Source organism: Aquila chrysaetos, chromosome Z, assembly GCF_900496995.4.
Source record: "Aquila chrysaetos chrysaetos chromosome Z, bAquChr1.4, whole genome shotgun sequence".
In the NCBI taxonomy this organism is placed as follows: Eukaryota; Metazoa; Chordata; class Aves; order Accipitriformes; family Accipitridae; genus Aquila; species Aquila chrysaetos.
The window spans coordinates 68,450,165-68,462,746 of NC_044030.1; the positions used below are offsets into that span (position 1 = coordinate 68,450,165).

General features: G+C 39.9%; 1 protein-coding gene across 1 annotated transcript in view; it reads left to right on the forward strand.

Annotated features, from left to right (window-relative positions):
• Nucleotides 1–12,066, forward strand: part of LOC115336827 (chondroitin sulfate proteoglycan 4-like) — a 44,795-nt gene extending 32,729 nt beyond the window's left edge. Inside the window, exons 8-10 of the mRNA XM_030004433.1 lie at nucleotides 312–484; nucleotides 5,353–5,536; nucleotides 6,034–12,066. Of these exons, the coding sequence (XP_029860293.1) occupies nucleotides 312–484; nucleotides 5,353–5,536; nucleotides 6,034–8,087 (2,411 nt within the window). The 3' untranslated portion in view covers nucleotides 8,088–12,066. The remainder of the gene's footprint in view (nucleotides 1–311; nucleotides 485–5,352; nucleotides 5,537–6,033) is intronic.
• Nucleotides 12,067–12,582: the final 516 nt, after the last annotated feature.

The following is a 12,582-nucleotide window of genomic DNA, read 5'->3' on the forward strand; positions in this document are numbered from 1 at the left end:
ATTCAGCTCTATTCCTTACTTTGGGTTGTTTTTACAGAAGCTAGTGTTCAGCAATTACATATGCTGAAGAGAACTGCAGTTTTCATTTGTAAAACAAAGGTACATCTTACTGATGGGCTTTTTGATTGAAAAAGCTGTGGAAGAGTTACTAGAAGGTAACTAGAAAAAGGGCAAACCTGCTGATTGTATAAAATGATATTAAAATGCTAAGTAGAATACCTAGATGAGAGGGTGACTTGTGCATACAAAACTTACCCTTTTGGAAAAATTGCTGTTGCAAATCTGTGTTCCTTGTAATTGACATTTTTTAGGTTCCAGAAAACCTATTTCACGACATGATCTGAAAGCTGTAACCAATGACGTGACCAATGCAGGGAACAGAACTATAACTTTTATGATTATAACTTCCCCAAAACTTGGAAGGCTGATAAGAATAAATTCTGATAATACCACTCAGGAAATCCTCAGTTTTACACAGTCTATGGTAAGCATTTACTTTATAATAAGTAGTTCATAGGTAGATTGTTACTTCAAAGGGCATCTCAGTTGCTTGTTCTTTGTCTGATCCATTTATATCTGTTAAGTAACCAGGCGTATGTGACCCATCAGTGCAATCACCCAGATTTGCTATGTCATTAAGTATTTGGCATCTAGTAATGAAGGCAAGAGGAGCCTTTGTTCCCCTCTGCTTGGATACTAGCAGGGTCTTGGCAATTTCCACTGTTTTGCTTGTAGCAGTATTTTTCAAGAAGATCTGTTCTGGCGCCATTAACCAGCAGTCCAAGGTTGGAAGCCTTTAGTTTTTGGCAGAAGGAGTAGCCTTTTGCTCTGTGAAAAGTCCAAGTATCAGATTCATTTCAGCTGTACACAGTCCTCATGGGTGTTCCCAAGAGGACTTCTGTTGACTTGATTGGCTGTGATATTAAGTGTTTAAAGAATCTTAACTGTGATACAGGGTCTCATACTTGAATGAGTAAAGTGTGGCAGCTCATGTAACTTGATGGAAAACATTCTTTTGCAACTGAAAAGAAATGTCTGTGTGCAGAATCTGAATATAACTGTGTGCTCTGCGTGCAGTTAAGTTATTCTCAGAAAATCTAAGTGGGGGAGATAAAAGGAGCTCAATCTTCTGACTTTGCTGGAGGCAAAATTAAGAGATAATTTGGTCTTAATGTACGTTTACAGATTTTAAAAGTGGCTGTTTGATTTAGTATATGAAGGAATGAGAAAATCTAGTGGCCAGAAATTGAAACTTGACCAGTAGGACCTGGAAAAAAGGTTGGTATTTTTATTAGTTATCATCAAACTTTGAAACAACCTGACCAAGGACTCTGGTGGAATGAATCTCCACTTGAACTTTATAAATCAAAATGAACACGGTATGTTTCTCTTAAAACTATGTTCTAATTCCATTATGTTACTGGTCTTGTTGCAATAGTTGCTGAGTTTTGTCTTACGTTATGAGGGAGATGAACTGTACAATGACACTGTTCCCTTCATTTTACAAGGACATGTAGTGATAGGACAAGGGGTAATGGCTTTAAAATGAAAGAGGGTAGATTTAGATTAGATGTAAGGAAGAAATTCTTCACTGTGAGAGGGTGATGAGACACCGGAACAGGTTGCTCAGAAAGGCTGTGGATGTCCCATCCCTGGAAGTGTCCAAGGCCAGGTTAGATGGGGCTTTGAGCAACCTGGTCTAGTGGAAGGTGTCCCTGCCCATGGCAGAGGGGTTGGAACTAGATGATCTTTAAGGTCCTTTCCAACCCAAACCATTCTATGATTCTGTGATTCTATGATTCTGTTCCTGAAATGTGTGATTTTTATGAGCATTAGATGAAACAGTTAAGCATGTCAGACAGAAAATCTTGCAGCTAAAGTTTTGAAGTTTTACTGTTTTTGCCTATGGATATGATCTTTAGATATGTTTATCAGACAGTGCCATGTCAGAACATTCCACTTATTCTCTAGAGCTTTAGTTCTTACTAATGTATAGCTAACTTTCCTTTGAACTTTCTAAATTGTGTAAGGATTTGAGGTGTAATAATGTGTATGCTTTTCTTCTCTGTTGGAGGTATTTGTATTGGCCATCTTCACTTCAAACAAATAGAGCTAAGTGACTTACTGCAGGTAGAATTAAGGTATCCTAACCAGCTTGCTATTTATTCTGGTAGAGAATGAGGTATAAGGGAGAGAAAAGAGATCCTAAATAAACTTTCACTGTCTAGCATGTTGTAGCCACATGAAGTTAAATATCAGTGAGAAAATGACATTGATATTACAAAATATTGTATATTCTTCGTGTAATGGAGAATAAAACATTCAATTTCTGTTTGGTAATAGGAAGCCTGTAAATTTGATTTGAATTGAAAATATTTTGTGTTAATTTAGTTCTCTGGGTTTTCATTGACTTCCTTCTGTATTGTGGAGCTTGAAATTTCACTTCTGAAAAGTACTATGCAGCTAGCTTATTTAGCACTAAGCTAGCTTAGTTAGCACTTTTGCTATGGTGCTGAACTCTTCCTATGCCCTGTGGTTTATTGCTTTGCTGCCAAAGAAAAGAAAAAAAAAAAGAATTTAAATCACTATTGCATTCCAAGAAGTTTTTTCATGGACAGTTGTTGTTCAGCTAATATAAGAAAATTAATTTTGTGTTAAATGCACTTGAATAACACAGTAGTTTTTGACATGATGTTTGGGTTTTTTTCTCTGTCAGTACTTTCTATAGTATCTTAGACGTATTTTCATCTTGCAGCAAGCCACAGTTTCTTCATTATATTTAAAGTCATTTCTTCATGATATTTAAAGTCATTACAGAGATAAACACAGAAATCTTCACTAATTCCATTCTCTTCTTAGCCCAGATATTAGCATGGGCTTGCAGTTGAAAAAAAATAACCCTATTGATACTAAACACTGCTGAATTTAAAGGATGCATATTGTGCCTGTTCTTGGTATAAAAATTTGCTTTCTCCAACTTGAAGTCCTAGAGACATGTTTTGGAAAGTTATCCTGAACCAACATATCCTTTTAATATAAATTTTATTTGTTTTGTCCTATGATAGCCATTAAGAATTAAATCAGTATAGGGAAGGCATAATCTTGGAGATGTGCATATAGTATTTTATCACATCAGTCTGAATTTTTTAGACAGTAAGATGGGATGGTTTTGAGGCTGCTGAGAAAACTGGCGCTGAAAGCCCTGTTTCTCTAGTGATCTCAGTGGGGGCTATTGCAGTAATTTCAGGATTAGCTCTCTCTGTAGTCACAGCTGAGATTCTATACTGCTAAGTGCTTCATCTGTGATAGCAGCAGGGCTTTTTTTGTTTTCTTTTTTCACACCTTTCAAGCATATGTGATAGGAATATGTGCTAATGAGTTCCTTCAAGGTGTTTGCAAGCTGTGTAGAGTATGTTACAAGTAGTAAAGTTAGAACCAGCACCATCTCAGACAGGGATATCTCTGGCAATTATAAACTAACACATGCAAGACAGGTCAGTAGTTGCCTGGGAAGCTGCCAACGATTTAATAGGTATAGCTGTGTTCTCTTTGGGTCAGTGAATGAATTATCAAGCAGACAAGACACTGAATCGACTGGATGAGATTTAGTAAGTGTTCTAGTCTTGTGGTTATTAGGAATCCTATTGCAGTTTCAGTGTTTTATGGTATTGATCTTAAAGTTCAGGTGTAGTTCCAGCTGATGAGAATCCTCGTCTGAAAATACTGCCTTTTGCTTTGGGGCCTAAAGAGGTAAATGGTTGTATCTTGTATAAATATGTGTTTCTCTGAAGATTTACTGCAGTATTTTGCAGTTCTTTGAGGCTTAAATCCTCACGGTGGAACTGATAGGATTCTCTTGAGTATGATGATCTGCAAGTTCAGTGAAGGCAGGTACAGGACAGGACAGGTTCCTTCCTGTCTCTTAGGAATCCCCTTCTTGTTGTGATGTAGAAATTTTCCACTAAGTAATACCATCAGCTCTTTGGTTATAAACGAGAGTGTATTTTGATGGTAATTGCACCTCCTACTGCTTTCTGTAGTCTCTTACCAAGTATCTCTTGCTATTCACCATGAAATACCTGCATCAAAGTCCCTTTCAAGCCTTCAGTCTTTCATATGCTTTTTCAGGACAATGAGTCCAGCCCCGGTAGTATCCTTATAAAGAAAAAACCCTAGACGTATGATACTCCAATTCACTAAATATACAGTCCAGCTGAGCTCCTGTTCACCGTTACCATTGCTAGTTTGAGATAAGTTTCTCAATGTTTTATATCTCTGTTCTTCACATAAGGCCTTTATGAAGCATTCATGCCCAGTAACGTTTCACCTACCTTCAAGTAAGCTTGTCTGGCAACAGAGTCCATCTTAAGAAACGTAGAAATGCAAGATAATCTCAATGTAAGTTACATACAGGCTGCATCGATGGGCCGAGGCCAATCGTATGAGGTTCAACAAGGCGAAGTGCTGCACTTCAGTCACAGCAACCCCATGCAGCACTACAGGCTTGGGGAAGAGTGGCTGGAAAGCTGCTTGGTGGAAAAGGACCTGGGAGTACTGGCTGACGGCCAGCTGAATATGAGCCAGCAGTGTGCCCAGGTGGCCAAGAAGGCCAACGGCATCCTGGCCTGTATCAGAAATAGTGTGGCCAGCAGGAGCAGGGAGGTGATTGTTCCCCTGTACTCGGCACTGGTGAGGCCGCACCTCGAGTACTGTGTTCAGTTTTGGGCCCCTCACTACAAGGAAAGACATGGAGGTGGTGGAGCGTGTCCAGAGAAGGGCAACAAAGCTGGTGAAGGGCCTGGAGCACAAGTCTTATGAGGAGTGGCTGAGGGAACTGGGGTTGTTTAGCCTGGAGAAAAGGAGGCTGAGGGGAGACCTTATCGCTCTCTACAACTACCTGAAAGGAGGTTGTAGTGAGGTGGGTGCTGGTCTCTTCTATCAAGTAACTAGTGATAGGATGAGAGGAAATGGCCTCAAGTTGCGCCAGGGGAGGTTTAGATTGGATATTAGGAAAAATTTCGTCACTGGAAGGGTTGTCAGGCATTGGAACAGGCTGCCCAGAGAAGTGGTGGAGTCACCATCCCTGGAGGTATTTAAAAGATGCATAGATGTGGCACTTAAGGACATGGTTTAGTGGTGGACTTGGCAGTGCTAGGTTAATGGTTGGACTGAATTCTCTTACAGGTCTTTTCCAACCTAAACAGTTCTATGATTCCATATACACTGTGCGTGGACTAAGGTACAAAGGCCTCTCTTGAACAATGATCTTAAATTTTTTTTTTTCTTTCCTTAAACTTCTGTGTTTAAAGTTATTCTCCTCTTATACCTATGGCTTTTCTTTACACGGAACAGGTGGATGAAGGTGTGGTCATGTATGAGCACTTACATGACGAGTCAGTTGGCTGGAGTGCAGAAGATTTCTTTACCTTTACTGTCTCCTCTCCACCATCAGCTCTGGACCTACAGGTGTTCCATATTGTCATTTCTTATGAAATTACCAGGCATGATCGGAACAGTCACCTTCTGGCAAATACAGGTAAAGATGCTGTACTGTTTGGGCTCTAAATTGTTTTGGATCTCTCAGGGTTCCAGTGAACAAATGTGAAAAAACAAAGGCTACTTTCTCTTCAATAACAAATGACCAGAATGCTTTTCTGTGTGTAGTGTAGATAGTAGTTTGGAAAACTGCATCACTGCATCTTTAAAAATGAGATTAACTACCTATGTTTATTCCTTCCTACTGCTGTAGGGGGTATTCTCCATTTTGCTGTAATGGTAGGTGGAAACACACAGAAGCTGTGAGATAACTGATATTTCTTTAATCTTAATGTATGCATCAGTAGAAAATCTTGCCTCTTACATGTGACTGTATTTTAAAAATAGTGGTAATATATTTTTAGCCTGACATATGGAAATCAAGGATACCATGAAGGAGAAACTTTTCTGAGCGTCATCAGTGTTTGATATCTAATTTCTGATACATTGCAGCTATAAAATAGTCAATTATTAAGATTGTCTTTTCCGTTTTGCTAGGTGCCATAGTCCAGGAAGGAGGTAGAGTATTAATCAACAAAACAAATTTAGATGCTTCGAATCTATTGGTTAAGCTACCTGAGGTACAGCGCTCCATGTATGAAGTCTGGTATCAAGTTGTATCTTTACCCCAACATGGCATGATTGTTGTTGGAGAAAGAAATGTTACCAAAGAAAAGCCTAACTTCTCCCAATACATACTGAACAAATTTGGAATTGTGTACATACATGATAATTCTGAATCGCTTAACGACAATTTCACTTTTGCTGTTTGGTTAAACCTAAAGAGCAAGTCTGCAACAAAGCCCCATAGCGAAGTTTTAGAGGAGATGTTTAATATCACTGTTGTTCCAGTGAATGACCAAGCTCCAGAATTGAAGACTAAAAGGCTGCACTTGAAAGTCCTGCAGGGAGATGTGTCAGTGCTGGGATCAGAGAATCTGAAAGTTGAAGACCTAGATAATCCCCCAGCCGAGCTCAAATACACCATTGTTAGCAACCCCAATAATGGTTATTTAGCAATGAAAAGCAATCTCAGTGTCTCTATAAAGGATTTCACACAAGCTGATGTTGACAGTGGTAAAGTTTGGTTTGTACAGGATGGAAGTTCATCTTCTGGGGTGTTTTATTTCAGTGTGACTGATGGTAAACATCGCCCTTTATACAAACTATTCAGTCTTGAAGTCATACCAATCGCTCTTGTCCTGGTCAACCTTACCAATGTTGCACTTCCACAGGGCCAGACATCTGTCACTATTACTAATGTGCAGCTTTCAGCTGTCACAAATGGAAAAAGCACTAATATTTTGTATGAAATAACTCAGCCGCTCAAATATGGGCATCTGATGATTGGAAATGAGCAGGTTACTAAATTTGAGCAAGCAGATTTGTACTCAGGAAGGCTGTCTTACCACCTGACAAATCTCACTGCATCCAAAGAAGTACTGGAGTTTACGCTCTTCACTGCAGAAGGCAATCTAACAGGACAAGTGCTGAACATCACAGTGAAGCCTTTAGTACAAGTTGTACCTGACATGCAGATTTCAAATCAAGCAGCTTATAAGTTCAGAAACAGTGACCTGGATGCTTCTGAGCTAGCTAATTTGACAAATAGCAATCCTAGATTTGAAGTGATAGTACCCCCGTCTCATGGAAGGATTGTGAAGAAAAGGTTCGTGAACGATGCAGTGTTCGAAGATATTCAGACATTCACGCAGGCTGACATTGATAGTGGTGTTGTGCTTCTAGACATAGATACCAATATGACAGGCATTGATCTGTTAAATGACTCATTCACATTTATACTCAGGGCAGATGCTGTGCAGCCTGCTGTTGGCTATTTTCAGTATTCCATTGTGCCATACAGTCCTCCACTTGTGCAGGGTTTTACAACTGAAGTGCCTTCCATAACCAGCATGACCACCTTAAAAATTCACACTACCTCAAAGGACGAGGCACCAGCCTCCTCTCAGAATGAAGAGCCTACAGTAGCACCACAGAAGACTGAACCAACCCTGTGGCCAGGGCAGAATCACTGGGGAAATCTATGTGAGGAAGGTCTGTTGCTAAATCTGGCGATGGGAACAAGTGGATCTGCAGGGACTAAGACCACAACTCAGGTTAATGCCAGGAGTCCCAGAGAACAGGGAGGTGAAAGCAGAAACCCTTGGTACATCATTATCCCCCTGGTCCTAGTGTCTGTGCTACTTATCATTGCTGTTATTTCTGTGTGTGTTTTGCTAATGTGTCAGAAGAAAGAGAAGACAAAACCACTTGTCAAAAGTCAGACAGATGCAGTCCTCAGTAGTCCGGATTGGTGTCTGGAACGGAGCTTGACTGTACCCAGTGTTACAGTGACTCCTCTCCTGAAGGGGGTTGAGAGGAGTACAGCCTCAGCATTCATGGCAGTAAGACATGAACAGCTGCTCCCCGCAGTGGTTTCTCCAACGGTAGAACAGTCTCTGCAAAACAGCTGGTTAAACCTCGATCCTGAAATGATCCAGTATTGTCGAAAGACAAACCCAACTTTGAAGCACAATCAATACTGGGTGTAGTTATGGCCAGTTTTGGTCATGCTAATTGAGATAGTACGGAAAAGAGAGTATATGTTGTTGATATGTAATTTGTTCTTTATTTATATTTATTACAGGTCAAATGATGCACTGTTTGTTAGATGAAATCCAAATACCTGTGAAATAATAATAATAATAAAATCTTACTGATTACAATGGCCATAAAATAAGATTTCCGGTTTGTACTTTAGCAAAATTTCCACTTAATTCAGTGCAGAATTTGGCCCCATAGATTTTGAGTGCACCCTGTGTATGCAATATTTTTATTTCTCGTGACAGGGGTAAAATAGAATGTTCTGTCATGGATTATATATTTTTAATATAATTACTTTTTTTGAAGAATCAGGTTTGATATAAAGGTATTCTTTCTATTTGAAAGACTTTCAACTTTTTCTGTAAGTAGTTGCCAAGGTGCTAATCTCCATAATGTCATTTTGACCCAAAGGCTGTTCAGAGGCCAGTACTAAACAAAGCAAGCTGTGATTATTTTGGCAGGTGTTCATCCGAGTAGCTGAACTGGAAATCTAGAATTCAACTTGGCAACAATAATACAGCAGTGACAGTATATAAGGATTCTGGTAAAATACTTTACTGCGAGATGTTGTTTGTTCTTTTGTTTTTCTTTTTCATCATTTGATACTGAACTCTAGCCTTTAATGTCTGCAGACTGGTAAAATGCATCCATGACCTCTAATCCACATGGCAAAAACTGTGTATCTGCCATTCAGCCTGTCTGCTGAATTACCTGTAGGCTTAGGTTATGTCTGGAAGTGCAAGCATATCAAAATTTCCTGCTCCTGACAAAGGGCTAAATTCTGCCTTCAGTGATGCAAACACAACTCTCTCTAGAGTCTGCGCGTTCAAGCAGATGGCAATAGAATTAAGTCCTCTGCTGCATAATGTCGTGTGTTGTGGAGCTACTGACAGAAACAATCCTGCAAGGAAGTACATATCCCCTTCTGAAGTTTGACAATTTACACTTCATCTCCCAGAACACCGAACACATGTGCCTTAAACACTATGACAAGTGCTACCTACTCTAAGTTTGCTCTGGTAGTAAAATGTGCAATAATTTCCCTGTCTTTTTTGGGAGTATTTTTGTATTTTTGGAAATCCAAGCTCAATAGTGACGTGCAGTCTCCAGTTAAGGTGCAATCTTTCTTCTGCTGGGGACAACAGCAAAATTCTTGTTGACTTTAGAGAACAAACTGATTCAGGGGAATGGTGCTGTGATCATAACCAGTCTCTTACTAACCACTGAACTTCTCATCTATTTTTGTACTTCTGTATTGTTACAGTTTCCAGTGAGCTTCTCTGTAAAGCCACTGTGCTCAGTATCAGGATGAAGTCTCAGCACTGCACTCAGTTAACACTAGAATATCATTTTTGAGTCTAGGTACTGCAGTTTTCGCTTTTATAGAACAGATGTGTGGGCCTCCACATCCTTGGTGCTATTCATTTCACACTGTTTTGGATCGGGTTTTTTTGTTGTTGATTTTTAGCTGTGTTTCTGTCATTTATGTATTTCAATTATGAGAAATTTTCACCCTTGAGGAGGGCCAGACTAAGTCTCTGCTTACTGCTGTGTTCTGGGAATTAAACATGGGAGCAGTGGGGGCAGTCTTTCTCATCTTTACCACCTCTGCCATGGTCAGCCATGATTGTGGTGCATTTTGAAGCAATGCATTTTTCAGAGCCTACTTCAAGGAGAGTAATCCATGTCAGTGGAAAATACGCAAGCCACATCTTCAGCTAGTCAGGTTAGTGGAGCACTAGAGACTAAAGATATGAACCCTTTATATGCTCAAACTAAAATGTATTTGAAACCTGATGCACAGGTTTTATTTCTCTGTCATTACCATTTTTACCTGATGCCAGTGTGAGCAGGTTTGAATTCAAGCAGTGCCATCAGTGTAAAAGGCTGGGGTGTTCAGGTGTCCCAGGTGGACCGCTACAAACCTGCATTGTAGACCTTTTCTGCTTTTCCAAAGAAAATCTTTGGGACTGTTCTTAGAAGCTCTCAGCCAGAGGGGTGGTGCTGCCAGCCATCACAGGGACAACCCAGCATCCTTTGTGGAGGTGCAGCTGTATCACTTCCTTTTGCCATTTCCTGAGACCTCTTCTACTAATGCCAAGCAGACAACAGCTTCCTCCAGATCCCAGCTGTCAGCTACAGCCTGCCTGTGATGCCTTCTAGCTGATAGCAGGAACCTGATCGCTTTACACCTCCTCCAAGGCCTCAGTCCAAGGAGGAGTAAAGAGTTATAATCCCAGCACTTCCCTGATGCTTAAAGAAGCCCATCTCACATTTCTCTACCACTGAGACCTTCCTGTCAACAGCAAAAGAGGTGTCATACTCCAGTACCCACCAGGAGACCAAGTGATACACCTCGAATTTGGTACCAAAATAGTGCAGTGCTGAAAGCTCCTGGAGTCTGGTGACAGAATCCACACTGTGGACCTGTGACAGGCTGAACAGAAATACGAAAGTGAAGTGGGTGCTTAATGAGATTTTGCTAAATGTATTGTAAAGACAGGTGTGCCTAAAGTTGTGCTCAGTGTGCAGTGGAGGTAGAACACAGGGCTGCTGTAGTGCTGGCAAAGGTAAAAAATGAGACCACAATATAATAGCAACTGAGTCAAAAAAGCAGCAATGCAATTAGAATTCCAGAATTGAATGGGCATTCTTGAGTTTCGCATTTGCATGCTCTGAGCAAGAAATGATACACGAAAAATACAGAAAAGGTGGTAGGATTTGTGCTGGCTTTTTTTGTCTTCAGCATAATGGGCTGAAGTCTTTTTCTCTGTTTCCAGAATGCTTTTGGCTGACGGCGGATGTTAATTTCAAATGGATCAGGCATTATGGAATTGTATTTTGAGCATTGGGCTCAATTTTTAAAGCATTGAGGTTTGTTTTTTTGTTTGTTGTTTTTTTTTAAATAAAACCAGCCTAAATTCCTAATTAATCAGTGAAGTGTGCCAGCATTCAGTTTTCTTGTTCAGTTGGTGCTATGGTGAGACAACTGTGCCAAAATACCTGCCATATTATGGAATGTTTTGACGAGAACTTTATATGGATATAAGTATATTGTATCAATGATTACTGGGTTTCATACAAAATGCAGAGGTACTACTGTAACTGATAACTACATATGGATTTGCTTTAATATCCTACCCTGAATCCCTAGTTAAAAAAAAAAAAAAAAAAAAAATCTCATTGCATTAATGTAAGCTTTCCCTGTGGACAACAGAACAGTCTTTGGCAGAGGACAGTTCATCTTGTTCTTACATAGATATTTAATATAGGTGAGAGGAGTCAACTCTGGATGAGCTGAGGTCACTGGCTTGGCTAGAAGTCAAGCTTTGAGATGGTAAAAACTCACTGGGATGAATCTCATCATGGGTTTCCTAAATAACAGTCAATCTAGAAAATTCCCAAGAAAAACGTTTTGTACTTCTGGATTCTTTTTATGATTCCAGGAGTGTACATAGTTTATGGTCAGGATCTGGTTTGAATTTTTTGGTTGTTTCATTTAACCTTGAAGTTGTGTGTTTTATTTAGTGAAGATGGGGTTTATGAAGGTTCACTTTCTTACGAAATGGAGTTCTAAACTGCAGCATGAAAGTACCTTGAAAACATATATAAAACCAATAAACTGTTTTGTTTATAATTCACACACTTATGTTTTTGTGCTTTCTTTGAAGACCTGTAAAGTACTGCAGTTGGTGCAGAAACACAACAGGATCCCATTGCCACTAACAGCATTCTTCCAAGTTTTCTGATATTTATTTTTTAAATTGCACATGTGCTGAGATCACTGTTGTGCAGTGCCCAGGGTTGTGCTTCTAACTTAATGCATGTGGCTGGAAAAAGAGAAGACGTCTCATCATGCATCTACCTGGCCGTGTTCAGCACTTGTACAAATGTAACGTCAGAATAAAGGCATTGATTTGAACTTGCTCAAACAGGACTGCTCTGGGTTTGTTTCAGTAAGTTTTTGTATTATTTAACTGGACACGCTCAGAAGATTTTGAAATACCAAATTCTTAAATGTTAATACATTAATGCTGTTCTGTCTTTGATTTTCATCTTAATCAAAAATACACACTCGCCCCAGCCTCCCACCAAATGCATTATTTGACCTGATTTTGATTTTTCATTAATCAGAACCTAGCTGGTTTGTAGTTGTTCCTGTAACTTGAGAAAAGGAACTTTTTTCTTGAAACGTCAGAAATGCTGGTTCCCAGGGGAGCAGCTTCCCCCGTGCTGTGACTCGGTGACCTGAGCGCAGAAATCTGTGTCAGCAGTAGTGGTGCTTGGGCTTGGGCTCGTGTCCCACTCCCCCAGCCCTCCTACAACTCAGAAAATGTTGGTTTGGGAAGAAGATAGGACAGAAATGGTCATAAACCTTTTATGTTTTTATTAAAGTATTAGTAAGGGCCAGCTACAACTTTCGCTTTAGTAGCTTGTTACCAC